This window comes from Pseudonaja textilis, chromosome 4 (genome assembly GCF_049901715.1).
Source record: "Pseudonaja textilis isolate UNSWEBS1 chromosome 4, rPseTex1.2, whole genome shotgun sequence".
NCBI lineage: Eukaryota > Metazoa > Chordata > Lepidosauria > Squamata > Elapidae > Pseudonaja > Pseudonaja textilis.
This window is the reverse complement of record NC_141993.1, coordinates 29633643-29660111: the sequence shown is the minus strand read 5'-3', so window position 1 is coordinate 29660111 and position 26469 is coordinate 29633643. Positions and strand designations below refer to the sequence as shown.

At 36.8% G+C, this 26469-nt stretch overlaps 1 protein-coding gene across 2 annotated transcripts in view; it reads right to left on the bottom strand.

The window, feature by feature from the left end:
• STK32C (serine/threonine kinase 32C) overlaps positions 1-26469 on the bottom strand; it is a 200177-nt gene that overhangs the window by 81924 nt on the left and 91784 nt on the right. For both annotated transcript variants that reach the window (XM_026710606.2, XM_087932495.1), the window contains exon 2: positions 5256-5311. In XM_026710606.2, coding sequence (XP_026566391.2) covers positions 5256-5311 — 56 coding nt within the window. The remainder of the gene's footprint in view (positions 1-5255; positions 5312-26469) is intronic.

Sequence of the window (26469 nt, the reverse complement as noted above, 5' to 3'; positions counted from 1 at the left end):
TTGATGGGGTAAGAGGACCTCATTCCCATAATATTTGTCTTCTAGTTTTGGTTCTGTATACAGTGGTACCTCAATACTCATCATTAATTGGTTCTGGGAGGTGTGGTGAGTAGTAGGAATGATGAATACCAAACAAATTTTTTCCATAAGGAATAATGTAGTGAGTCACAAGGCAGCTGACAGCAACAAATTCTAGCTTGTGCATTGAGTACCGAACAAATGATGGGTACCGTGCAGTGATGGGATTCAAAAAATTTTTTACTACTGGTTCTGTGGGCGTGGAATGGGAAGGATACTGTAAAATCTCCAGTCAGAGTTGGCATTTGCCGGTTGTTTGAACTACTCAAAATTTCCGTTACCAGTTCTCCAGAACTGGTCAGAACCTGTTGAATACCACCTCTGGTACCGGGACAAAATTTTCATGTCAAAATGCATTGAATACCAAATTCGATGAGCTTCAAAACAGTTGAGTTCCAAGGTACCACTATAGTTTTCAAAATTAATCCATGTAGATTTAATATATTTCAATTATTTTTCTAGTTTTATAATCTGTGAGCTACCCAGAGTATATGGGAGATTTGCATATGGAGATTTGCAGATGGATGGATGGATGGACAGAGAGATGGAGAGGACTGAACTACTTGTCAGAAGCAAATTACATTAGCCTTCTTTTCTTAAAAGAATAGGGCAAAAGCTATCCTCCACTGAACTCCTATAAAATCTTTTCATGTCTCTTTTTTGAATTAGGAAATCAGTGGAATTTACTGGTGAATCACACAACACTTGGATGACTCTTCACTTCATGACTAATTACTAATGACTTACAGCTGAATATGTTAACTACACCATGAACTGGAGTGATGCAAAGTGATAGCAAATGTTCTCTCTGCATTGTTTGTTCTGTGACAATCACTTCACAAATATATTTTTACTAATAATGCAACTAATGAAATATACACATACAAAGCACCCTTACTTCCAGGTTAAAGTTGATTAGTAGTGCTGAAAATGTACAGGTAGTCCTCGATTTATGACCATAACTGAGCCCAAAATTTCTGTTGCTAAGCAAGATATTTGTTAAGTGAGTTTTGCCCCATTTTATGACCTTTCTTGCCAGTTATTGCCACTACAATTGTTAAGTTAGTAACATGGTTAAGTTGATTCCCCATTGTCAGAAGATCACAAAAGATGATCACATGACTATGCGACATTGTAACCATCATAAACATGAATTGGTTACTGAATGTCTGAATTTTGATCACATGACGATGGGGATGCTGCAATGGTCCTAAGTGTGAAAAATGGTCATAAATCACCTTTTTCAGTGCTGTTTTAACCTTGGTCATCAAACAAACTATTGTGAATCTAGGACTACCTGTATTCTCAAAAATTAATGGACACATAGCTCTTCTTTTAGCTTACAAGTATAAGGAGCCTCTGTGGTGCAGTGGTTAGAGTGCAGTACTCAAGCTACCTCTGCAGCCAGCTGCCTACAATTTGGCAGTTCAAATCCCACCCAGGCTCAAGGTTGACTCAGCCTTCCATCCTTCCAAGCTGAGTAAAATGAGGACCCAGATTGTTGGGGGCAATATGCTGACTCTGTAAACCACGTAGAGAGAGCCGTAAAGCACTATAAAGTGGTATATAAGTATAAGTGCTATTGCTATAATACCTGTCAACAAAGTGTTATAACTTTGTTAGAACATTCTAATCATGGAGAGGCAGGATAAGTTCTGCATCTTCTTTTAGATCTCTTCTATTGTCTCTCTTAATTTCTTCCCATGGAAAGCAGTAGGACAGAAATTATTTAGGCCAAGAAACCATATTTTCTTCCAATAGAATTATAAGAGAAAAAAAAATAAAAATAATGGGAAAAAGACAGCATAAAATCTTTCAGATCCTAGTCTCTCTTGTCATCTCCAGACAAGTATCCAATAAGCCACCTTCTGAAAATCAGCTGTCAAATACAACCCTTGAAAGACAGAAATACGATGGCCCCAACAAAGCCATTCTGTGAGACCCTTAGCTTAAACATATCAACACACACAAACACATATTCACACATATGCAAATAGCATATCTTCAGTACGAATTGAATAGATAATTTCTTGTTTCTTGAATGTTATTTTGCCAATTGTATTTTCATTTTAACTGGATTCATTTGAGGCAACTACCTGTTCCTTTATTAATTAATTTAATATATGTACAGTGTCCATGCTCTATGTGGAATGTTATTATTCATAACATCAATTTTTGAAATTCAGTTAAGCACACATTTTTTAAAAAAACCTAATTTAATTTACTCTCTCATGCACAAACATACACAGACATATATTTCCTGAATTTTCTCTTGATAAATATAAAACATCATGGCCAAGATAATCACTTAGTCAATGATATCCTATAGGTATCCAGTAGAAGTCATTATAATGACAACATGACCTAAATGATATCCAATATTTGTTTCATTTGCCTACTGACTCATGATGTGCATGATGTCACTCTGCTCCCTCTTGGTTACGCATGAGATAGTAAGTTCACAACAGAGTAATATAAAACCCAGCAATAAGACATTTTTGGCTTCCTAGCTAATAGTTTTTTGGGGGAGAGGCACTTCTAACTCTATATTAATGAAAAAGATGTTATTAGATAAACTATCTCCATTATGATAGTACACAAGACCTATATATAAAACAAGCCTCTGAATACTCTTCAAGGGTATTCCCATGTACACTGCAGTAATCTAAGTGGAGATGGCTCGGCCTTGAGTGTCTGAGCGCAGGGACTCCTGATCCAGAAAAGGACACAACTGGTGCACAATGTGAAGTTGTGCAAAAGCTCTCCTAGCCACAACTGCCACAACTTTCCAAGCCATGACTGCCATCTTCTCTTTAAGCAGGAGTCACGAGGCAAGTAGGAGACCCCGCTAGGGGTCAAGGAAAGCAAGGATGGATGCATTATGGCCTTCCCACTTTCACCAGAGATCACTGAAAAGTGTGACCAAGGCTGCTTCTGTCCCACAATTGGCCATGAAACCTGACTGAAAGGAGCCCAGATAATAACTCACTATACCCCATCCTCATATGAACTGGGTATAGACAATTCTTTTTTTCTATGTTCATTCTAATTTTATATATTCCTCCACCACAAATCCAAGATAAGAATGACAAATGTTAACTGTTCTGAGAGAAAGAGAAAGAAGCGTGTGCTAATTGAGTTAAGATTTTATAAAAGGAAGAACTGTAGGCTGCATTTATCAAACTATTTTGAAAAGAGATCCCATTCAGCTAAAATGTAAGTAGGTTACAAAGACAATTTCTTGTTTTTACCCAAAATAGATGTTCGAGCATATGATGGCATGGGAACAAGTGTATTTAGCTATATTTGCAGATACCCCGACTCTGTCCTAGCAAGGCTCCAAAGATAATAAGGAAAGACATCATCTCAGGGGCAATATTATGGCCACAACTCCATCCTGGTTTGAATATTTAATTTTATGGTGGCACAGTAGTTAAAATGCAGTATAACAGGCTAATTCTGCCAACTGGCAGCATTTTGATTCTCACTGGCTCAAGGTTGACTCAGCCTTACATCCTTCCAAGATCAGTAAAATGAGGACCCAGATTGTTGGGGGCAATATTCTGACTCTGTAAACTGCTTAGAAAGGTCTGTAAAGCACTGTGAAGCTGTATATAAATCTAAGTCCTATTGCTATATCTGTACGTATCAGTAGATACAGCGGATTATAGGCAGAGACTGGAAATGATTTTTAAGACCCAACTCTATAATACATATCATAAAATTACTTCTTTCTTATCTAAATTATGGTGCAGAAAGGAAAAAAACCCATATAAAATAAAGCAGGTAAAACTTGATTTTTCATACAAAAACCTATTCAGTTCTAGTTTTCAAAGTAAATTCTGGAATTCAGCTTTCTACATTCTTAAGGTATACAAGTAAATGATGCAGGCAGCTTTGTATAATGTAGAGATTACTCAGAAAGAAAAGAAAAACAAAGCAGACATCATAAACCTTGAAGCCTTGGAATTCGCTATTACTATTATTATGTAATATTGCCTGGGATTACCAGTAGAAATTTACATTGAGATACCCACTGTACCATCTAGCCAATGACCCCCAAATGTACACATCTTTGGTAATTATTTCCATATTAAATAAATATAAGAACATTTCATGAAACAGGCTAACAACTTATCAAACCCAAACTTCTTGTTTCCTACATTTGCAAGTTGGATTCTTGCAAGAAATTCTGTAAGAGACCATCTTTCCACAATGGGTAGTGCTTTATTGTCCCTGAGACACCAAACTGTATTTACAACAGTATCATATATGTTTTGTTTTAAAGCAGACTTAAGACTTTACTTTTTTTTTAAACTTAAGTTGAGAGATAATTTTAAAAATTTACAATGTTTTACCTTTTTAGAACCAAAGAAAGAATCAGTTACATGGACAGAGTGATCAACAACTCCCCTTACAGTGGAAAGTATAGTTATTTTATTAAATCAGTTATACATGGATGAAATGAAGTGTCTTTATGTTTTGGCATGAGAACTCTGAAAACCGGCTTTTTCTACACATGTCTACCAAATAAAGAACTGATGTTTCAAACACTTCAGAAACATAGCGAGTGCTTAATATGCAGAAATGTTAAGCATTGTGACACGTGCCTGAATCTACAGACAGAATTTTATTAGCACCTTTATCAGCCACTGATTTTAAAGGTTGTACATCATAATGGAAATAACAACTCACACATAGCAGCCATAACAGATTCATGAGTCACTGGATAGCAGGTTGAGGCTCAACTTATCCTAAGATGCTTTTTCGTACTTAATCTTTATTACATTTGGATTAAGACATGACTAAGATATACATTTCAAATATACTAGAAGATTTAAAAAAGAGAAAAGCTTTTCAAATCAAAATGTTCAAATGTAGTCTAAATAATTTTTCTAAATGAAGCTATACATACAATTTGGAATTTTGCTCCAAAGGACTAGAAGATAATTCTGTCGAAGCCAAAAGATTCCAAATTTTTATTTCAATTTGTAGGAACTCTACAAAGATTTCATACTATGGAATGTAACCCCTTGCATGTTTACTCAAAGTGCAATTAATTATCAGAGAATTAGGATAAAAAACACACATGCTTTCTAACAAAAACAAGGACTATTTTGTTTCTTAACTGGGTAGCACTTGATCTCCATCCAATTCCAACTGCAATGTTTCCTTACCTTGCCAAAGCTTCCTTTTCCAATTGCTCGAAGAATCTGGAAGTGATCAAAGTTCACTATAAAAACAAAACAAAACAAAAGCTGTCATTTCTTCTTACTCCTCTGTCAATGTATTTTATAGAAGGATGGCATAGGAAACAGTTACTATAGTAAGTTAATTTTTAAACAATTGTTTCATGCTCCTCATTTAACTAGCTGTATTCGGACCTTCTCTTTCATGTAATCTTATTGCATAAAAAGCATGTGGGTTTCCCTGTTTTAATCCCGTTATCCATTCTTTGAAGTTGTATGTACACTGGGGGGAGATTAGTGTAGTTTAGATGCTCATATCACCCATAGATCTAAAATTATATGATCAGAGACCTTGCATATATGCAGTAGGCTGTCTCTTTGCCTTCTCCCTTAACATACATGCAAGGGTATCACAAATCTTGGAACACTTGCTGATTAACATGCCTTGATATCTGCCCATGATCAAAAGTATTCCTTTCCAGGCATGAGCCTCATGCAGAATCTTATTTAGCAAGATTTAGTGATATAAAAATGATGGAGTTATAAGAAGTCCAGCTATTTCCGGCCTAAAACCAAGACATCCAAAAAGTAGTGTAGAGACTCATATTCTGTTTAACTATCTTCCTATGAACTGCCTAACTGTTAGGTCTTTTCATAAAGGAATTTAGAGAGAGAGGTCTTTATATAATTGTGATCTGAATCTTTGTCAGTCTGGAAATGAATGAGTGCAGTTTGCATCTTCTTGGAAGAAGGCAAGCAAATAGATAAAATAAAGGAGAGAAAACATGGGTTAAAAATAGAAAGGGTTACAAACACCCATTTATTAGCTTTTACCCTAACAACTGCTCCAAATTTAGAAAGGTCATTTTAACCAGAAATCATTAAGGTCCTAAGTCCAAACGATATGTAAGACTGGGACACCCTGGAATTTAAAAGCAGGAAGACTGCTTTTAATTGCAGGAAATAGGAAGACTGACATCTCTGAAATATAATGCACACAACCCCCCCCCCGCCCCACCCCACCCCCAAAAAATCACAAGGCAGCGGGAGATGGTTCAGCAAGAACTTTCTGAACTAAGCCGCAAAAATCCACATGTGCACTGGATGGAAACAAAGAATTAGTATCTGTGTCCCTTAACCTTCCGTTTATAGTGGTTTTCATAGAAAGAAAAATACTTATCATCAAAATACTATCATCATCAATATTTCAAAATCTGTTTTTTGTTTGCAAAGAGGCAGCAGAAGATTTAAAAAAAAATGCACAGCAGTCTATGTAATTATTATTACTGCTAGAAGGAAACCAACATTTTGAAAACAGGCCACTGGCATCTGTTCTTTTGATTTATGGCTCCATTTGAACTCTTGCTCCTAGCTAATACCAGAGCTATAATGGAAAATAAAGGAGGAAGGAAATGAGTTTATATATCACTTTAATTATATTTAAAGTGGCCTGTATATGCAGACAAAGCAACTTAAAAAATTATTACTATTAGGATAATGGCCACAATCTTTTAAAAGTAATCATAACATGAGATGCTATATTATTAATTTATCTAGCTAAATAAAAATCTATACCAACAATATATAAATATTTTTCTTTCCAGAATCCTGGTAAATGTTATGGAAATTAATAAAATAAAATAATCTCATTTCAATTAAAACCTGATTTTAAATGGCAGATACCTTACATCTGGATCAGTGGCGGGTTTCAATTTTTTTTTACTATTGGTTCTGTGGGCGTGGCTTGGTGGGCATGGCAGGGGAAGGATACTGTAAATTTTATGCTAATGTCCAGAATCTGGGCATTAAGGCCCACTTCAAATTTCTGGTTTTCATCTATGGTTTATCTTTCATAGCTTGGTACTGTTGGGATTTCCTTGAGATGTTAAGGTGGACAGGCCTGGAAACAGGTCTTTTTGTTGTAATATATTTGGTTTAGAGTGGCTTGACCTCACAGAATCCAATAGCTCCATCCTTATTAATATTTCAGAAATCAGTGAAGACAGTCCTTTTCTACAGAACCTTCAGAACAGAGTGTGCAAATAAATGGAGGCAACTATTTGATGGACACCATAATCATTTACAAGCATTACTATATTACCCACTTGGATAAGATTAAAATCAATAAATATAAGCCAGTATCAGGAGCAATATATAAAATGACCTCCCAAAGCATCAATAATCAGTGATTAACCGCCTATTGAAATGGAATCACTTTGATAACCATGCTGTCTGGGAATTCTGGGAGCTGAAGTCCACATTCAGCTAACATTGCTAAGGTTGAGAAACACTGAAATAAAAGACACCTAGTGCATGTCCAAGGAAAAGTACTCCAAATTAAGGGAGGGGAACAGTGAAGAAAAGGCTTGATATGGCTATTATTTGATGGTCTTATTATACTGTATATCTGAAGGCTTCATGAGATTTAAGCCACTGAAAATTGTTATATGGATTAGCATAGATAGATAGATAGATAGATAGATAGATAGATAGATAGATAGATATAGATATAGATAGATACATACACACATACACACATATACATACATACATACATACATACATATATACATACATACATATTTATGCTTGTTGTATCTTGTTTGCCAATTTCTGGTTTATTACCTTCCATTTTTAGCCGTTCTTGCATCCCCATGGATTAGAGGTTTGGGAAAGGGGTGGGTAGAGAAACAACCCACAGATTAACTAAGTCACCCTAAACAAATTATTTGTCTCTTTTCAGACAACATACTAAGCCATGATAACAATCATTAAGACAACCCTGAACAATGCTTTAGAATGGCGATCTGCTGCTGTAGAATAAGCCAAGGCTTACCTGCTGACTCCTATTCACACAATTGCTAAGACAAAAACAAATAGCACAACTCAAGTTACCCACAAAGAATTGTTTGAAGTGTAAGTATTCAGAATTTCAGCTGACATTTATACAAGAATCTTCTATTTCATTTCCCTCTTCCTCATCTTGATTTTTTCCCTCATATCTTTTGTCCATGTGTATGTATATGTGTGTGCCAGTGGTGCGTTTCAAAATTTTTTACCACTGGTTTGTTGAGCGTGGCCTGGTGGGTGCGCTTTGCACGTGCACATGCCAAACACGCACTTTGTGCAGGTGCAGTGGCATTTTGACTTACCTACTGCAATCCTACACTCTCCCTGTCGCTTCAGCAGCTGCCGTGCAACAATCTGCTGTGATGTGCAAAGCAGCTGCGCTTCAAAAGTAGGACATAAAGGTTAGTATGGGAGCCTGGGTAGGCCCAATAGCAGAGGGTCAGAAAGAACCAGTCTCCGCTGCTCATTGGCGCTACTGGCTCAGTAGAACCGGGCCAAACCAGTAGAATACCACCACTGGTGTGTGCATTCCTTCATTCATTCTTGGGACTTCTGCCATGTTAGAAGAAGGGTGGGGATTTTTTCCCCTATATAAAGATTCACACAACTAGTTCTCTATTTGTAGAGAATGAAGTTATTACTCTGACACCGGACTTTTGATGATGCCTATATATCATTTTAGGGGAAAGTACAAGATAGGTATAAGCTCAAAGTGAATAAGGATCATTAAGGATGGCTCCACATTATGAAGATAAATATATGCATAAAGGAACATAATAGAGCTACAGATTGAGGACAATAAATCTTAAACTAAATCTCAAGTCAAGAAACTCGGCTTACAGACACGTAGGAAAATCTTGCCACTTTCAATAGAAGCTGTGGGGGGAAAATAGAAAATTGGAAATAGATTGCTGAGAAGAGACTACACTACATAGCTTTGTAACCAGAACATTAGAACAATGAATGATGCCAGTTTGAAGAACAGACTAGAAAGTTCATTTGCTTCTATGTAAACCATTCACCATCTATCAGTTTCTAAACATATTAACATAGATCTCAAGAATTTTAAGCCAGCATGACCTTCAACAGCACCCACGAGGACTCAAAAAAAAAAAAAAATCAAAAATCAAGAAAATGGCTACTACCACATGGTCAAAGCTCAATAGGATCAACATTGATCGTCTTGGGTACCCTTGCTTTAAAGCAACTTTTCCCAGTCTGGCGAGTTCAGGAATTACTATACTATAGCAAGTCCCCTGGTTAAGAACACCCCAGTTTAAGGATAACCCATAGTTAAGTATGGAGCCAACTGTAGCAAAATTTGAGTTAAATTGTTCAAGTTCATTAAACAATACCAATACAATATTATACGGTAATATTGTTTTGGCTTATATAGACATTCAACTTAAGGACAGACCTTGGGAACAGAATTCGTTAAACCAGGGACTCCCTGTATGCTGAATTGATCCTCCTCTCATTCTATTATTTATAAAAATAATAATACATTTTTGCAAAAGATTTGACTCTTCCAAAAACAAAGTTGCTGAGAACCACACACTTTCTCTCTCCCTCCCTCCCTTTTATTCCCCTCCTTCCAATGACAAAAATGTTGTCTTTCAACAATAGCTCAACTATTTTATTGTTGAGTATGATTTGCAACAGCCAAGATATGTATAAAAGTATGGCTAGAATTTCATGGCACACAGTCTCAAACAAAATGACAGCTGTTGCCTATTCAAAATGAACCATTTTCACTCTCTGAAGTGTCTTCAGTATGATATCATTTTGACAGCAGCAATCCATTAAAACACAAAAAGGCTTTCAACTTGACAATAATTTGCCTGAAAAAAAGCATTCTGAAAAATACAAATGAAATGGAATGCAGCTGGGTTGCATAATTACATAAACAGAACAGAAACTTGAAATAATGGGGTAATATACCCAATGGTGTCCATCTCCGAATGCAAATAGCATTGCCCAACAGAATGGATGCCTGCCTTTCTTCTTCACTGAACCTTCCCTATTATTTGTTTCAATAGCACACAGATCATGTAAAGCAGATTTATAGACGTGCGAGAGGATGTTTTAAGCCAGTGTTTCTTAAAATATGGCCCAAGGATTCCCTCAGTAAGAAGAAACAAAATCAAATTTGCCAGCCTATATTGGGTAACAATACAATATTAAAATCCCATAATCCTAATTTTTAATATGCTAAATATGGATAATTATAGTCCATACAAACAAACACTTTCTTGGGGGTCTTCCATAACTTTTAAAAGTGGCAAGGGGGAAAGAAACAAGTTCAAGAAATAACATTATGCTCATTAACAGAGCTTAGTATTTCACAAAAAGGCCATGGGAGAAAACTCTCATAGGAAACCCACTGCTTTTTTGTGTGTACAGATAGTCCTTGACTTACGACCACAATTGAGCCCAAAATTTATGTTGTTAAGTAAGATGTTTATTAAATGAGTTTAATCATTTCACACCCTTTCTTGTGAATCACTGCAGTTGTTAAATTAGTAACATGGTTGTTAAGTGAATAGGGCTTCCTCATTTACTTTGCTGTCAGAAAGTCTCTAAAGGTGACCTCGGAACACTGAAACTGTCATAAATATGAGTCAGTTGCCAAGCATCTGAATTTTGATCACATGTCCAGAGGTGGTATTCAGCAGGTTCTGATCAGTTCTGGAGAACCGGTATTTTGAGTAGCTCAGAGAACCGGCAAATACCACCTCTGACTGGAGATTTTACAGTATCCTTCCCCTGCCATGCCCACCAAGTCACACCCACAGAACCGGTAGTACAAAAATTTGAATCCCATTACTGCATGTGACCATGGAGATGCTACAACAGTCAGGAGTGTGAAAAATGATCCTAAATCACTTTTTCAGTGCTATTGTAACTCTGAACTAAATGAACCGCTGTAAGTTGAGAATTATCTGTGTATGTGTCCTTTTGGAAGGAGGTGAGCATACTTCAAACTGGAAGGAGCACTTCGTTTTGCTTTCTGAAAACAATGTTAGAAATACATGGTGCTGAAAAAAAAAGCCTCGATTTCCAACATGGTGCCTTAATTTTTTTAAATTAGAGGGACAGGATAATTTTAAAAAAGGCAGTTGAGACAGAGAACAAAGTTCGACTTTGGTACCACCCGTTGATATCGTGCATTTTCCAGCCTAGTTGCTCAATTGCAGTGAGTTAGTTTAACCATATTTACATTCACCGCATCAACAAAAGCATTCAACTATGCAGGCTTTCTGTTCACAAGCCTCTAGCCCCATCATGCTTGCTTCCCATTTCTCAGAATATCCTGACTCAGGACTTTTGATTTTTGTTTTACTTAAGGCAGTCCAGCTGGAAAGGATTTGTGACATCACCATGAGAACAAATGGCTTGGATTGCTTCCGTTCATATATTTTTGTGTACTGTACAATAATTAAATTAAGGAAAGAGAGATTTCTTGCTATACTGATTAAACTGATGAGGATTTCCCCAGAAGATAGCAGAATTTGCTTATTCATAGTAAACATGAACAGAAAATGTACTGAAAGCTCTGAAATATAGCCACAGAGGAAAAATAAAATGAACCAAACAACTACTTTGCAGTCTTGACATGTCGCACATATTTTCAGAAGAGTGTCAATTTCATATCTCGGTTCTTTTTGAAATCCTGGATGGATAGCATCTAGAGCTAGTAATTTGTTTGTCTCTAATATACCAGTAAAATCTAAAAATCTGTATCTTATTTTAACTTCTGGGACTCAGGTCCTTAAAATATCTCTTAGTTTCCTCCATTAGTCCTTGTCATTTAACAACTGAGCTATCTATTTATATTTAAGATTTATATTTAAAATTGCTTTGTTGAATGCTATTAATCTACATATTAAAATCCATTTCATTTTATTTATCTCCTTGCATTTATATATTTGCATCTATAATATTATTTTATCATTTTCAACAAAGGACAGCAGAAAACAGGGGGAAAACATATATTTATATTTGGCACATGTCATTTCACAACTGAACAACCTTGTAATATGTTTTGCTGGGCTTCATAAACATTTCTTCTTGCAAGTTATAGTGGTTTCTTTTTCATGATTTGTACATTAGCATATGCTTTTATATTTTCAGGGATTTTATAAAAATGCTGATGAGTAAGTGGTTTTTCCTTCTAACCAAAACAGCTTTCAGACAATTGCCTTTTATGTACTTTGCTATACAACCGCTTTTTTTTGCTCATAGAAAAATAAAAATTTCAGTAACTCGAAGGACTGCTTATTTCCAGAGACCAAACACTTCCAGTGATGCTACCTTATTTAGCCTGATTCCATAGCTAATGAAACACCCTAGTTTTGCTGATATATTTCTTTTTTTTGTTTGTTTTTTGTCAAACCAGGTGCCTTTGCATTTCTGTAGTGGTGAGAAACAGATTGGGGTTTAATAACCTTTTTTTGTTTGTTTGTTTTCAAAGCTGGAGAATCCTTTCCTTTGTAACTGAAGGCTGAGTAATCCCTGACTATGATTACATCTCTAACAAATCCATTCTGCCTGCAAACCCCATTTTGAGACCAAGTATGATCTGCAAAGCTAATTTTTATACTGTTTTCATCTTCATCTGTCACTTTTTGTAGCATTCACTTTGATGCAAAATTCTAAAGTACTAAAAAAACCTCCAAACATCTTTGCTGTTCCTAATATTTTTCTTTCCTGAAGACTACCACCTCTTATAATACTAGAAAACACAGTATCAACAGCTAGAGACAGGGGTGGGATTCTACCAGTTCGCACCTATTTGCTAGAACCGGTTGTTAACATTCTAAGCAGTTCAGAGAACCGGTTGTCACAAGAAATTACTGGCCTAATCCTGTAAGGAAGGCAGGAAGGAAACATTCTGGTGTTGCTTACAGAAACTGCCTCTCTGTTAACCCTTATTACATTCTTGGCAGGAATAGACATCCCGTCTCTGGAATTTCTCTGGAGTTTTTTTCTCCTCCTTGGCTAGTACTTTGCTTGTGTGGAGTGACTTTTCAAAGTTACAATGACACTGAAGGCACTGAAAAAGTGACTTATGACCGTTTTTCACACTTATGACTGTTGCAACGTACCCACAGTCATGAGATGCCAGGTGAGGAGATGGTGCCTCAATGTGAGTGATATTGAGTTGGCCATGCCCAGCCAATAACATGACCACCAAGCCACGCCCATCAACTAAGCCACGCCCACACAACCAGTTGTTAAAAAAATTGAATCCCACTCCTGAGTAGAGACCTTCAAATTTCTAGGTTCTACTATATCACATGACCTAAAATGGACAGCTAACATCTAAAACGATATCAAAAAAGCACAACAAAGAATGTTCTTTCTGCGCCAACTCAGAAAGCTCAAACTGCCCAGGGAGCTGCTCATACAGTTCTACAGAGGAATTATTGAGTCTGTCATCTGCACCTCTATAACTGTCTGGTTTGATTCTGCAACGCAACAGGACAGACACAGACTTCAGAGGGTAAGTAGGACTGAAGAAAAAACAATTACTACCCACCTGCCTTCAATTGAGTACCTGTATACTGCATGAGTCAAAAAGAGGGCTGTGAAAATATTTACAGACCCCTCACATCCCAGACATAAACTGTTTCAACTCCTTCCCTCAAAACGACGCTAATAGAGCACTGCACACCAGAACAACTAGACACAAGGACAGTTTTTCCCCCGAAAGCTATCACTCTGCTAAACAAATAATTTCCTCAACACTGTTCAACTATTACAAAGTCTGCACTACTATTACTGTTAATCTTTTCATCACTCCTTATCACCCATCCCCTCCCACTTGTGATTGTAGGACTGTAACTTCGTCACTTGTATCCTTACGATTTATATTGACTGTTTCCTAGTATGATTTGATTGTTGATTGTACCCTATGACTATCATTAAGTGTTGTACGTTATGATTCTTGATTCTTAACGAATGTATCTTTTCTTTATGTATACAGAGAGTATTTACACCAAGACAAATTCCTTATGTGTCCAATCACATTTGGCCAATAAAGTATTCTATTCTATTCTATTCTATTCTATTCTATTCTATTCTATTCTATTCTATTCTATTCTACTCAATCTTGCTAGATTTTTGTTTTTATGTGAAGTTAATCTCTACGCAACAAGGTAGAATTTGAAGAGTTACAAATAAAAGAACATAACAGAAAGATATTAAGGGAAAGTTAAAGTTAGATTTACTTAGAATTCATCAGGCCACACTTCTGCATTCTGTACCACTGAACGTTTTTGGGGAACGTTTCAAAGGAAGCCCTATGTCATGTATTGCAGTAATCCAATCTGAAGGTGACTAGGCCATGAATGAATGTAAGCCAATCCTGCCAATCCAGGAACAGGTACAGATGGCTCACCATGATATGACTGCCACCAGCTCTTTGAGCAGGAGTTGGGAGTCTACAAGGTTCTCCAGATTTCCCAATGGGTCTATCTGGAGAAGTACAACCCCATCTAGTACCCAAGAAGGCATGATCCTGGAATCAGTGGGCTCCTAAAACCAAAACCAATCTGTCTTGATAGGTTTCAGCTGAAGCCTGTTGCCCACCACAGACCGTCCTAGTCTCCAGACACTAGGATAAAACGTTCAAAGCACTGTTTAATTCTTCTGTGAAAGAGCTATATAACTGGGTATCATTAACACACTGAAATCTTAAAATTAAGAATCAGTTCACATGGAATGTTATTGCCTAGTCCTGTCATGGCAAACCAGTGGCACACAGAGCCATCTCTCCGGGCACACCAGCCATCGCCCGTTGCTCTTCTGGGTCCTGCTACACACATGCGCACTGGCCAGCTGGTCTTTGCATGCAGGGGAGTGACAGAAACCGGAATAGCAGCTCCCTGGTTCACATGTGTGGGCCGGGAAGCTGAGCTTATGGTTTCTGGCACATGCATGTGCCCCAGCCAGCTGGTCTTCGTGCGCGCATGCACGCCAGAAGCTGGAAGACCAGGTGGCCAGCGTGTGCACACCGGGGAGCTGCTCTTCCAGTTTCCAGTGTCCCCCCCTCCCCCACTGTGCATGCCTGCTCCCATTTTCAGCACTTGGTGCTGAAAAGTTTGCCAAAACTGGCCTAGTCAAACTGAAGTGTCACTTTCAGAGATAGTAGATTGATGAGTATGTTCTCTTGCACATTAGATGTATACCCTGCCTGAAATAAACAAGGTAGTTTATTTACAGGAGAGTAAGATGGAACAGACAGGAGCCTGGATCAAGGTGATGCCATAAAAATTCCATATAATGAAGACGCAAAATGTAGTCACCAAGCCGGTAGTAACACCGGTTGAATCCACCCCTGAACAAGCATCTTGGCTGAGGAGAAGCTAAGGACAAATACATAATAAGGACAAATGGCATAATCCCATTAGAAGCCCATGTATTCATAGTTTCCATAAAAGCTACATGAATCATATAGAGGAGATGAGCTTTCCAACAACTTAAAGATAAAATCCTATCTTCATGAATGGCTCTCTTACAGAATGATTGTGTAATAACTGTTCTATTTCATTTGAAAAATACATGTATAATTCTCAAAAATTAAATAGCTTGCATTCATATACATTATAAAATAGAATTACACTAATGAAATGCATATACTTAAATTGTATCATGATTTTTTTCTTCTACCTCTGGAGTTCTCAGGTTTCTCCTCCATCCCAATCTTCTGTACATGCAGTGCTCTATTTTAGTAACTTTGCTAAATTAATAGTCCATCAAACGGCACTGTTTCATTGCTTATTCCCTACCAGAGGCTAAATTGTGAATATATTGCACTTAAAATTATAAAACTTTAATACCTAACCACATTAACCACAGAAGATGATTCTGGCGTGCTTTACCTTTTCTTAAACCCATGCTAAATTTAGACATCTGCTATTTAATTCAGTTCATTAGTATGAATCAGGCTGTATGACTGGAAAATCAGTGAAGTATTAATTCTAAAGTTTCCTCTACCAGTAATTGTTTTGCATCAGTTTTATCAAAACTATTAAATTGAATGGAGAAACTAAATTAAATGTTAAATGTGCCATTTTTAGGGACTGCTATTGTAAGAGATTTAAGAGACTAAAGTTTACATACCCTATATACTATTATGTATACATATGGTTACACAGAACATGGTTAACAGACATATGTATACATAAGCATATGGATTTGATATTGGATTCTATTAAAAATTACTTAATTATAAAAACAAGCCTTTTTTTGTCAATGGAGGCAAAACAACTTAGAGAAGTATTCTATACTATATAAATTATTTTCTCTTTGATTTATAGAGAGCTCTTGCTAGATTCTGCATTAAATGGATAAATAAGTTATGAATCATAGTAACATGACTCAGGACTTCTCAAAATTATCCCTGAATTATCCCTTTAAGCTACATTTAAATGGCTGGCTGGCCATGGTAATTTAACTAGAAATGCAATTATGTTAACATCTTCACAGAGATTACTAAACATAACTCTGAATAATGTTTTAATATAGTAGTAAATTTTAAAAAAGTGAGGTCAACTCCAGCTCTTATACTTTTCAAACATAATAGGGTTTATAGAAGAAGTTGTATACCCTCTAAGAAGGAACAGCTTACTTTCCATCCTTAAACAAGAGAATTCCCCTCCCTCAGCTCTTTTCTATTGAAAATATTCTTTGATTTCAAATAATGTATCGGTTTACCTTGAAAAAAAACTGGAAAATCTTATTGAACAGTCTTATTTCACGTGTATATGTGTCATGTACAAGAGGCTTGTTTAATAAAAGAATGTGTTTTCCTTTAAATAATAATTCTAGCAATTAATAGAAAAGGCAGGGTCCAGACCAAATTCAATATGATGCAACCTGTGGAATACTAATTCAGGGGGAATGTCCTCTGAAGTCAAAGGTAGCCATTAAACAGCCCTATTTTCTTTTCCTGTTTGTTGGCTCTGTTTTCTCTTTGCAAGCTAGTTGGCACCACAAAGATAAAGATCTTAGCAATATTATCAATTCACAATCAGGAATTTTTAGAAATAATTTCTAGTCTAAAAACTCATGCGTGCAAAGGACAGATGTGCATTTTTTTCCTTCATGCACACATAAATGTATATAACATTCTAAAACATATAATGGCAGATGGGAGTACATGTAATCCATATGCATGTCAAAACAACTTGGTATACTTGAAATATTTCTTTAGAAGATAGCTGAATGTGGGTCTTTCTTAGTCTTTCCTTATGGGTAGAAACCAGGATGAGAAAATAGAATAATGATTTCTATAAGCAATTATATGCTTTAAATCTGCAGGGGAAACATTTTTTCCATCCCACCTAGCACAAATCTATAGGTTATAGAGTACATTAGTGTATCATGCAGGGGTCTTCAAACTTGACAGCTTTAAGACTTGTGGATTTCAACTCCCAGAATTCCTCCTCTAGTCATGTTAGCTCAAGAATCCTGGGAGTTGAAGTCCACAAGTCTTAAACTTGGCAAGTCTGAAGACCCTTGGTATAGTGAAACAGCAGTTCAACTTGTGCACAATTTGGTTTCAACAGTTTTGAATAGTTGCTCAAAAGCAAGGACATTTTTAAAAAGGAATAAATTACACCACTTGAAAAAAAAATTGAATAGTTTTCTCAGGATATTTATCCATCTTCAGAGGCTTACTAATCAAAAGAAATTTTGGGGGAAGGGAAAGAAAAATTTCTCAAGTTCACGTATGAAAGAGTTGATTTATCACAATTAAATCTACCAATCTAGCTCAAAATTTCTCAATCCCAGAAACATTAAGCTGTGTGTACTTCAATTTTCAGCTGGCAAAGCCTACTAGAGACAGACCTCCCTGCTCCACCAGTCCCAAGAGGCTTGGGCCTTTCTCCCTGCTCACCATGCCAGGAAAGCCTCAGTTTTACTTATTTATTTTATTTATTTGTCAATCGCTTACAAGATAATAGGTATAAGTATAAACATGAGTAAGATGTTTATACTCAGATGTTTATACTTATACCTATCAGTTGGCTAGGCCTACCTACACGTGGACCTCTTCCCTGCCCTGTCACACCCAAAAGGCTGAAGCCAACTAGGTCCACCGGTGAATGGAAACTTGCTACAGGCCAGAAAGTCTTGGCTGGCTAACAGGCTAGACCTACCAGTACACAGGTCTCCTTCCAGCTGCACCATTCATGAGAGTCCTCGGCCTTCTCCTTGTCCCATTTGGCCAGAGTCCAGTTATTTTTCCATTTTGCTGCATCTGCTAACAAGGCTGGGAGGAGATCTTTCTTAAGGCTGGCCTGGAGCAAGAACTTTCTGCTGGCCAGAAAAATAGCAAAGGCAATCTCCCTCTAGGCTGGAAAAAGCTTGTCTCAGCCTTAAGGAAGATTGCCTTGATTAGCTTTCTATAGTTTCTGTTCTTCTTCCTGGCCAGCCTTCAGAACTACTGGCTCTCCAGCCTTGAGGAAGATTGTCTTTGCTAGCTTTCTAGATGGCTAGAATTTGACTGGGCACTTCTGTCAGTAGCTGCTGGGGAAAGGAAAGGAAAGTCGACCCAGGCATGGTGGGCAGGAAGGAGGCCCGAGGGAGGGAGGGAGGGAGGGAAGGAAGGAAGGAAGGAAGGAGCATTCAAGTGTTTTCAAAACAAATTGCCTTATGTATGCATGTATGTTAGTTTGGATGAAACATGCAATTAATTTCAAAGGCTAAGACCGGTTGCAGCTTACTGACCTTGGCTGAACTTAAAAAAGCTAAGGATTGTTAGACCCAGCTTAGGATTCTGATGGGATGCCATCAGAAAATTGAACGGCTATAGTTTAGATATCTTAGAAGAAGGCAATGACAAATTATTCTGAAAAGCTTCACAAATATGTTCATGTAGTAAAGCTTGACTTGAAGGAATCTTTATCTCTTTTTGTAATAATTAAATTGGAGTAGGCTACAATATCATTTATCAAAACTGCCTTCTCTAAAACAATTAGCCCATAATAATCTGCTTTAGGAAAACTCTAAGATCAAAATATAGCACACTTAATACAGAAATGTGGCTATTCATTTTTTTTCTCTCGTTTGAAACAGCACAGCAATTCATGCCTAGAAAGGATTTCAGAGGTCATTATTTAACCATATAAATGTTGGAGAACAATTTTGCATCTCGTAACCAGTACAATCCCTCAAATATAATTTACTGTAAAGTATTCCATGCCCAGAGGCTTATTAACTTAAAATGGATACATTTAATTTTAGAAACGGAGGAAATCTTGCCTAGTTTCAATTAATGCCTTCTATTATTTCTGTAGATTAGAAAATAAATCTTTGTCACTGCAGGCTGAATAAAACTGAAACCTTTGCAATTTTCTCCCAGTCATTCTTGGATTAAAAATATTAGGACGAAAATATAACTTTATTTAAAGAATGGCACAAACCAATCATACTGATGAAAGCTAATTTTTTAAGAAGGGCCCTCATTATATTGATACGTATTTCCACTTTCTTCCTACATTAGTCAAGACCAATTTTGTAAGTCTTGATATTAAGATTAAATTGAAGCAGCCTGGTGTTTATTGGTTGATTAAATTTGTATGCCTGCAAATAATTCTAACACCTCGTGAATTACATCACAACAAAATACATTGTAAGGGGGGGGGGGCGGAGAAGAAACCTCTGCTACATGAGGTAAAAAAAACTGAAAAGGTTCTGACTTACTGACTTCTGGAAGGCCATTATTAAGAGGGTCAGTCCAACTGCAGTTGAAAAATTGCTTTCTATCCCAAGCCTTCTCATCTCAGAAAATGGTGTATTACCAACAGCAGCTTTAGGTGTTTTATCTGTGATTTGGTTACAAGTGTTATATTCATCTTGTATCTTGTATGTTCTTGGATTTATCCATAATTTTCACTTATTAAAACTTTGACCTTTATTTTATTTTAATATATTAGTTTTAGTTGTGCTTTGAAGTAACCCCCCCCCCCCGCCCCCAAAAGAACACAATAAGTATGCCTGAACCATAATGGAAAAGTCAGTTTTGTAAAGAAGCTGTGGTGAAGTTTCCATTGTTAACGCATGTGTTTTCTTAAGAAGCTTTCATAGCAGTGGGGTGGCCCAGTCATAGATGACAGTGAGACTACCACCCATGGAGACTAAACAGTGAAGGGAGCTGTTTCAGTTCTACCAATACCTGGAAGGGGAAAAAAAAATCTAGGCTGCTTTGTTGAGAAAGTATATACTTGTAGATAAAAATGTAGCTTGGCAGTTCCTTGTTTGGGTGATTATCTTCTAAATTCCAGCATCAACAGCATTGTGACTTCTACAGGCTGCAAGGGTCACAGATGAGGGAGAAGAAAGAAAGAAAGAAAGAAAGAAAGAAAGAAAGGAAGGAAGGAAGGAAGGAAGGAAGGAAGGAAGGAAGGAAGGAAGGAAGGAAGGAAAGAAAGAAAGAAAGAAAGAAAGAAAGAAAGAAAGAAAGAAAGAAAGAAAGAAAGAAAGAAAGAAAGAAAGAAAGAAAGAAAGAAAGAAAGAGATAGGTATAGTAAGTGAAAATAAATACATAGTACCTTGGTCAGCGCTTTTAACTACCATCCAATTGTTCGAAAGCTTTAAGACAAAATGGTTATAAACTATTGCACAGGATTGTTTGTGCATCAATTGTGGTGATTCTTGGACTGTGAGACCTTTCAATCATGCCATAGTACCTTCTGTTTGGATTTCTGTAACATAGTCTACATGGGGCTGCCTTTGAAGAACATTTGGAAGCTACAGCTGATCCAGTATGCACTGGCAAAGCCAACTTTGGGCATTTTGTTGTTGTTATACCCATGTAAACATGTAATTTGCACTGGCTCCTGGTAAGCTTATGGATGAAATTCAATGTGTTGGCAATCATCTATAAAGCCCTCCATAACATAGAGCCAGGCTACTTGCAGGACTACTTTTCTTGTACTGTTACTGTCCACCACCCGACCCATATCTAGTAGAGACAGCATACTCTGAGTTCATTCAATTAAACAATGTCATCTTGTTGGACCTCAGAGCTGTGCCTTCTCAGTGGCAGCACTTGTCCTGTGAAACAGCATACACCCAGAAATTTGGATGGTCCTGACCCTGTTAGCTTTTTGTATGGCACTGAAGACCTGGCTATTTCCCAAGCCATTTCAGCAAAGAATAGTGGGAGCGTATGCCAAGAATATAAACTCCCAGCAGAAACACCCAAGGAAGAAGATCATTCCAGCTGCTAAGGCAAGCAATGATATGTGAAGATGATGAGCATCATTTTTTATTAAACGGAGAAGGAAAATGAAGAAATTTCTTGGCGCCAGCTACCAACAACAATGGAAGAATTAAATCATTTCAGTTCTCATTCTATTCCACCATTTTAACCAGTACTATTAAAAAGAAGTATACTTCAAAAAGTAGATGGTTCAACTAGAATTAATACTACAGTATATACAGAACCAACAAAAGCTATTCCAAGCAGAATCACAATTCTGTATGAGTTTTCTCTAGGCAAAATGTGAGGTGTAAATAATTTTTTTAAAAAACTATTTTTATTCCTGCTTACTTCAAGAACATTACCAAAACAGCCTTTTGAAAATAGAAAAATATAGTTCCAAACCAATAATAATTATGTTTCTTATGAATTTCCAGCCATAGTATTGAGTATATCCATGCCAGAGTGCAGAGCCAATGGTATTTGAGATGTTGTTAAACTACAGCTTCTACAAGTGTAAGAGAGTAAATAGAAAGAAAATCTAGCAACTTGTTGTTTAGCCATGTTTGGAGGCCCAAAGAAGCTTAGTGGGGGATACAGTTGTTTACATTAATTTACATTTTTTGTCTTCTTAACCTTTCTGTAAGATAGTTGAGACAGAATAAGAGAAAGAGATAAATATGTCCAATATCAACCAATGAATTTTATATTACACAAGAAGATTCAGCGGCGACTCTAAATGAAAATTTCTGCCTGAAATCCTAGGGAATTAAAACCATGTAGTGCCAAAAAAAAGATACTAGTGCTGGAGCGAGGAGAGCAATAGTTTGATGATCTATTACCACATTTACTGAAAATTAGAGGTTCTAGGAACAGGATAAAAATGCAAAGTGTGGGTGGACTGTGAAAATAATTTAGAAAATTGTTTTTTTTTCAATGAGACCAAACTTATAGTTTAGAGCAGTGGTTGCCAACCAGTGGGCCACGGCTTACTGGTGGTCCACAAGAAAAATTTGGTGGGCGGCAGAGAAATGCGTGGAAACACAAGGCTGCACCGCTCACATGGCTCACGGGAACCCTCCCTGCCCATTCACTCCTTACCTGGCAAACTTGCCTGCTAAGTTGCTATTTTTCCTTTTTTTTCCCCCTGACCATCAGCTGTTCTGCTGTGCTGGGAGATTTAGTTTAGCTAGAAAGCAGGAAACCATTGGATTTCTTGCTTTCTAGCTAATCTTTAGATCTTCAGCTCTGCTTTTAAGCAGAGCTGAACCTTCCTTAGGACTGAAGCCTCTATTATTCAGTGCAGACTCGGGTAGCTGAATGCAGAAAGTTAGATCTCTTAGTGAATATTTGATTCTGTGAGCAACTCAATCTGCCTGCCTGCTTTGCCTGATTTGGGGTAAAAGTTGCTCTTTTTTAATAAAAATTCAATATTTATATAAATATAATATTTACATACAAGACATGCCCAGCCAGTCACATGATGATCAAGCCACACCCACAAATTAGGCCATGCCCACAAAAGCAGTTGTTAAGAAATTTGAATCCCTGTCTGTGTGTGTGAGAGAGAGAGAGGGAGGGAGGGAAAGGGAGAGAGAGGTTAGATCAGATCTCTCTCTCTCTCTCTTCCCTCCCTCCCTCCCACCCACCAATGTCAGCAATATTCTGCTTTTAAAAGACACTGGATGTTCACTACAAATCAAAAGAGGATTTTTTACAAACACGATTTCAGATGCTTGTTTATAATTCCTCCAAGCCTGTTCCCATGTGAAAATACATAGTTTCTGATTCTAGACTCCCTCAAAATGTAAAGCATTTTCTTGTTCTTAAAGCTACATTGCCACCAAGTATGGGTTTAAAGCAAGGGTCTTCAAACTTGGCAAGTTTAAGAATTCCCAGAGTTCCTGAGCTAACATTACTGGAGGAGGAATTCTAGGAGTTGAAGTCCACAAGTCTTAAAGCGGTCAAGTTTGAAGACCCCTGGTTTAAACAATGAAATTGAATAACAATAAGTTCTGGAGAAAATCATTATGTTTACATCTTGCTTTTAATCTTCCCGTTAGCATCTATTTTACTCCTATGAGAAATAGGATGTGAGATGGATGAATCTTTGGATTAACTCACAAAGTTGTTCTCATGTTTTTATATTCTTAAATTACAAAGCAATTCCCCCATCCATATTTCCCCAATGACAAATTAAATGCAACTACCACAACTATAAGGGAATGAACAAGATTGTAAAATTAGTTTAATATTTATAGGCAAGCTCTCAGCATGGCCAGCTGAAGTCTTCAGAGGTTTACCGGGGAAAGTGGGAAGATTCAAAGCTGTGAGAGAATAGCCAAGGGCATCTATTCTGCTACCTAGTAGAGCATGAAATTAAAAGAGATTGCAAGAACATTCAAAACAATGAGTTATAAGTTTAAGCAACTTTTAATGGAGTGCCAACTGAAAATGTGAGAAGCAGTATCTGGGAAGAAAAATATGGGGAAATTAAATGACAGATATTTTATCTATTCCTCATTAAAAAAAATTCTATTTTGGGAGTGCTGCTTGAACCAAGGCAACAGCAGTGGCAAGCCATGCATTTCACAACTCCACATATTAGTTCACCAGCTGTGAGCACTCCTTTGCCTGTCGGTCCTAGCATATTATACATATATTAGCTACTTCCTCATCTGACTTCCAGAATGCAATCTTTGTGGGCTACGCTTGAGAAGTTCAACAAATTCAATTGGTGTAAAAGGCAGCAATTAAATAGTAAGTGGTATGTGTTGTTTCAAGTTTCAGTGTGATTCTCCTGTTGATGAAATCTGCACTGATTGGGAGTTGTGTTCAGGCACAATTTAGAGATGTTGGCTAAATCCTAAATGATTTAGATTTACTACCTGAGGATATGATTTACTACTTGTCCTGATATGAACTTGTTGGCAAGAAAGCTTGGGAAAGATGCCCCCTTCTCCCTCTTTCTGAGATCCATCTGTTGAGTACAAAGGAGAAGGGCCTTTTCCTGTGCTGACACAAGAATAGACATCTTCAAGAGTTGTGATCAGCTCTTGGTGGTTTTAGTTGTAATGGTGTGGTGATTTTGCTTCTGGAAAAGATGTGCCCTTCTTGTTTAGTCTGGAATTTTTAGCTTGAAATGGTTAATAATAGTATTGCAGGTTTTTGATCCCATTTGTTGCTATTTATATTTTATTATTGTTAAAGTATTATTGGTTAAAAGATGACATATAAAACAAAATAGTAATAATTATATATATGCACTGATTAAAAAGAACAACCTGGTTTCTTTCCTTTGTTTAATTCTGTGCAGATGTTTTATCTGACAGAGTGTGACAGGGTAAATTGGCTTCAGGGATCCACTTCAAATTAGCTTTCCTTAGGTCTAGTCCAATTCTCTAAGCATTAAATTATACAGGACCCTGATATAATCCATCACATTGCATGATGGTCTCCACAGTTGCCATATAAACTGTAACTGAAATAGAGTTTTATTTACAATCCCAGACCAATAATGCCACATGGGATCAACTAAACGAAAACAGACTATAAAAACCAGAAACCTGAACAAGTACATAAATATATAACTTAAATATCACACACTCAAAGCACATTCAGTCTGAAGTAAAAGGGAAAATTCTTTTTATTTCAGGTGCGGCCCCTATTGACAAAGAAAAGAATGTGGCTTAAATTGAAAGAGGTTTTACAAAATTTCTGTCCAAATAGATAGTCTGAGATATAAGCTCCAATTAAAATTCTGGTTCTACCTTAATACTTAGGGGTGACATATTTGCAGGGTCATCTTCTTCATTTAGAAGCAACCCATCCAGTATGGATCTTTCTAAAAGATACCTGGTTGGAAGTCACAAGTTGGTGTTTCTCAACTTTGGTAATTTTAAAACGTATGGACTTCATGCTGGCTGGGGAATTCTGGGATATAAAGTTGCCAAGGTTGAGAAACATTGCAAGATGTTGCATTTTGTACCATTGTATCTTCTTTGTAAGTTGAGTTTGGTTGCCAAAGTGTTAGTCTTTATAAAACTTGGAAATAGAGAGGTTGTGTTTCATGACACCTAGGACTGCAAGTATAACTGTATTTTTAGTTATTTTTATGGTGCGCAGTTTAATTCGTATTATGGAAGGTTTATTATTAGTATTTTATTACTGCTAAAAGTGTTGTGATTTTGGTAGGCTAAACAAAAATCAAATAGATATATAAATTATAAGCAAATAATTTATTATAACATTATATAATGCTTTTAGGGTCACAATTTCAGAGTTTTAATAAACGTTTTCTTCTCCTGATGCATAATAATCTCTAATACATAGAATAGAATAGAATAGAATAGAATAGAATAGAATAGAATAGAATAGAATAGAATAGAATAGAATAGAATTCTTTATTGGCCAAGTGTGATTGGAGACACAAGGATACATACAAAGTAAATAGTGAATAGCACCACTGATAAGAACTGTGATTATATACTCAATCAGTACATCAGTTTTAGATTTCAGAGATTACTATATCAAGCTTTGAGGACTAAAAAGAGTCCAAAATAGTTCTGAGTCCTACTTCATAAAATAATAGCAAAATGCCACGTCCTGACTTATGGTGTAAAAAATGTCAAAATGGTAAAAATTTAGAAATTGTTCAAAGTCATCTGTTATCATCAAATTGGGTCTTATGTTCATTTGTAGTACTTGCTACTAAATAAGCCTTATCCGAAGAATTTCATGTGAGCACAGATTGTAATGTAACATTCCAGTCCAGCTAGCAAATTTTGGTTTGCTCTGAGGCCAGATGCTAAGCAATCAGTCCACAATGGGATACTGGTTATTTGAGCTTTTTAAAAGGCCAGCCAATTGAGTAAAATGGCTCAAATGGGCTGCCATGGGGCAGTTCCTCTATTTTCTTTAACAGGAAATGCTATTCCATAGCTCCTTACCAGAACAATAGCATGCTTCCTTATGATCTAAATCAGGGGTCTCCAACCTTGGCAACTTTAGGACTTGTGGACTTCAACTCCCAGAGTTCCTCAACCAGAGTTCCTCAGCTTTGCTAGCTGAAGAACTCTGGGAGTTGAAGTCCACAAGTCTTAAAGTTGCCAAGGTTGGAGACCTCTGATCTAAATG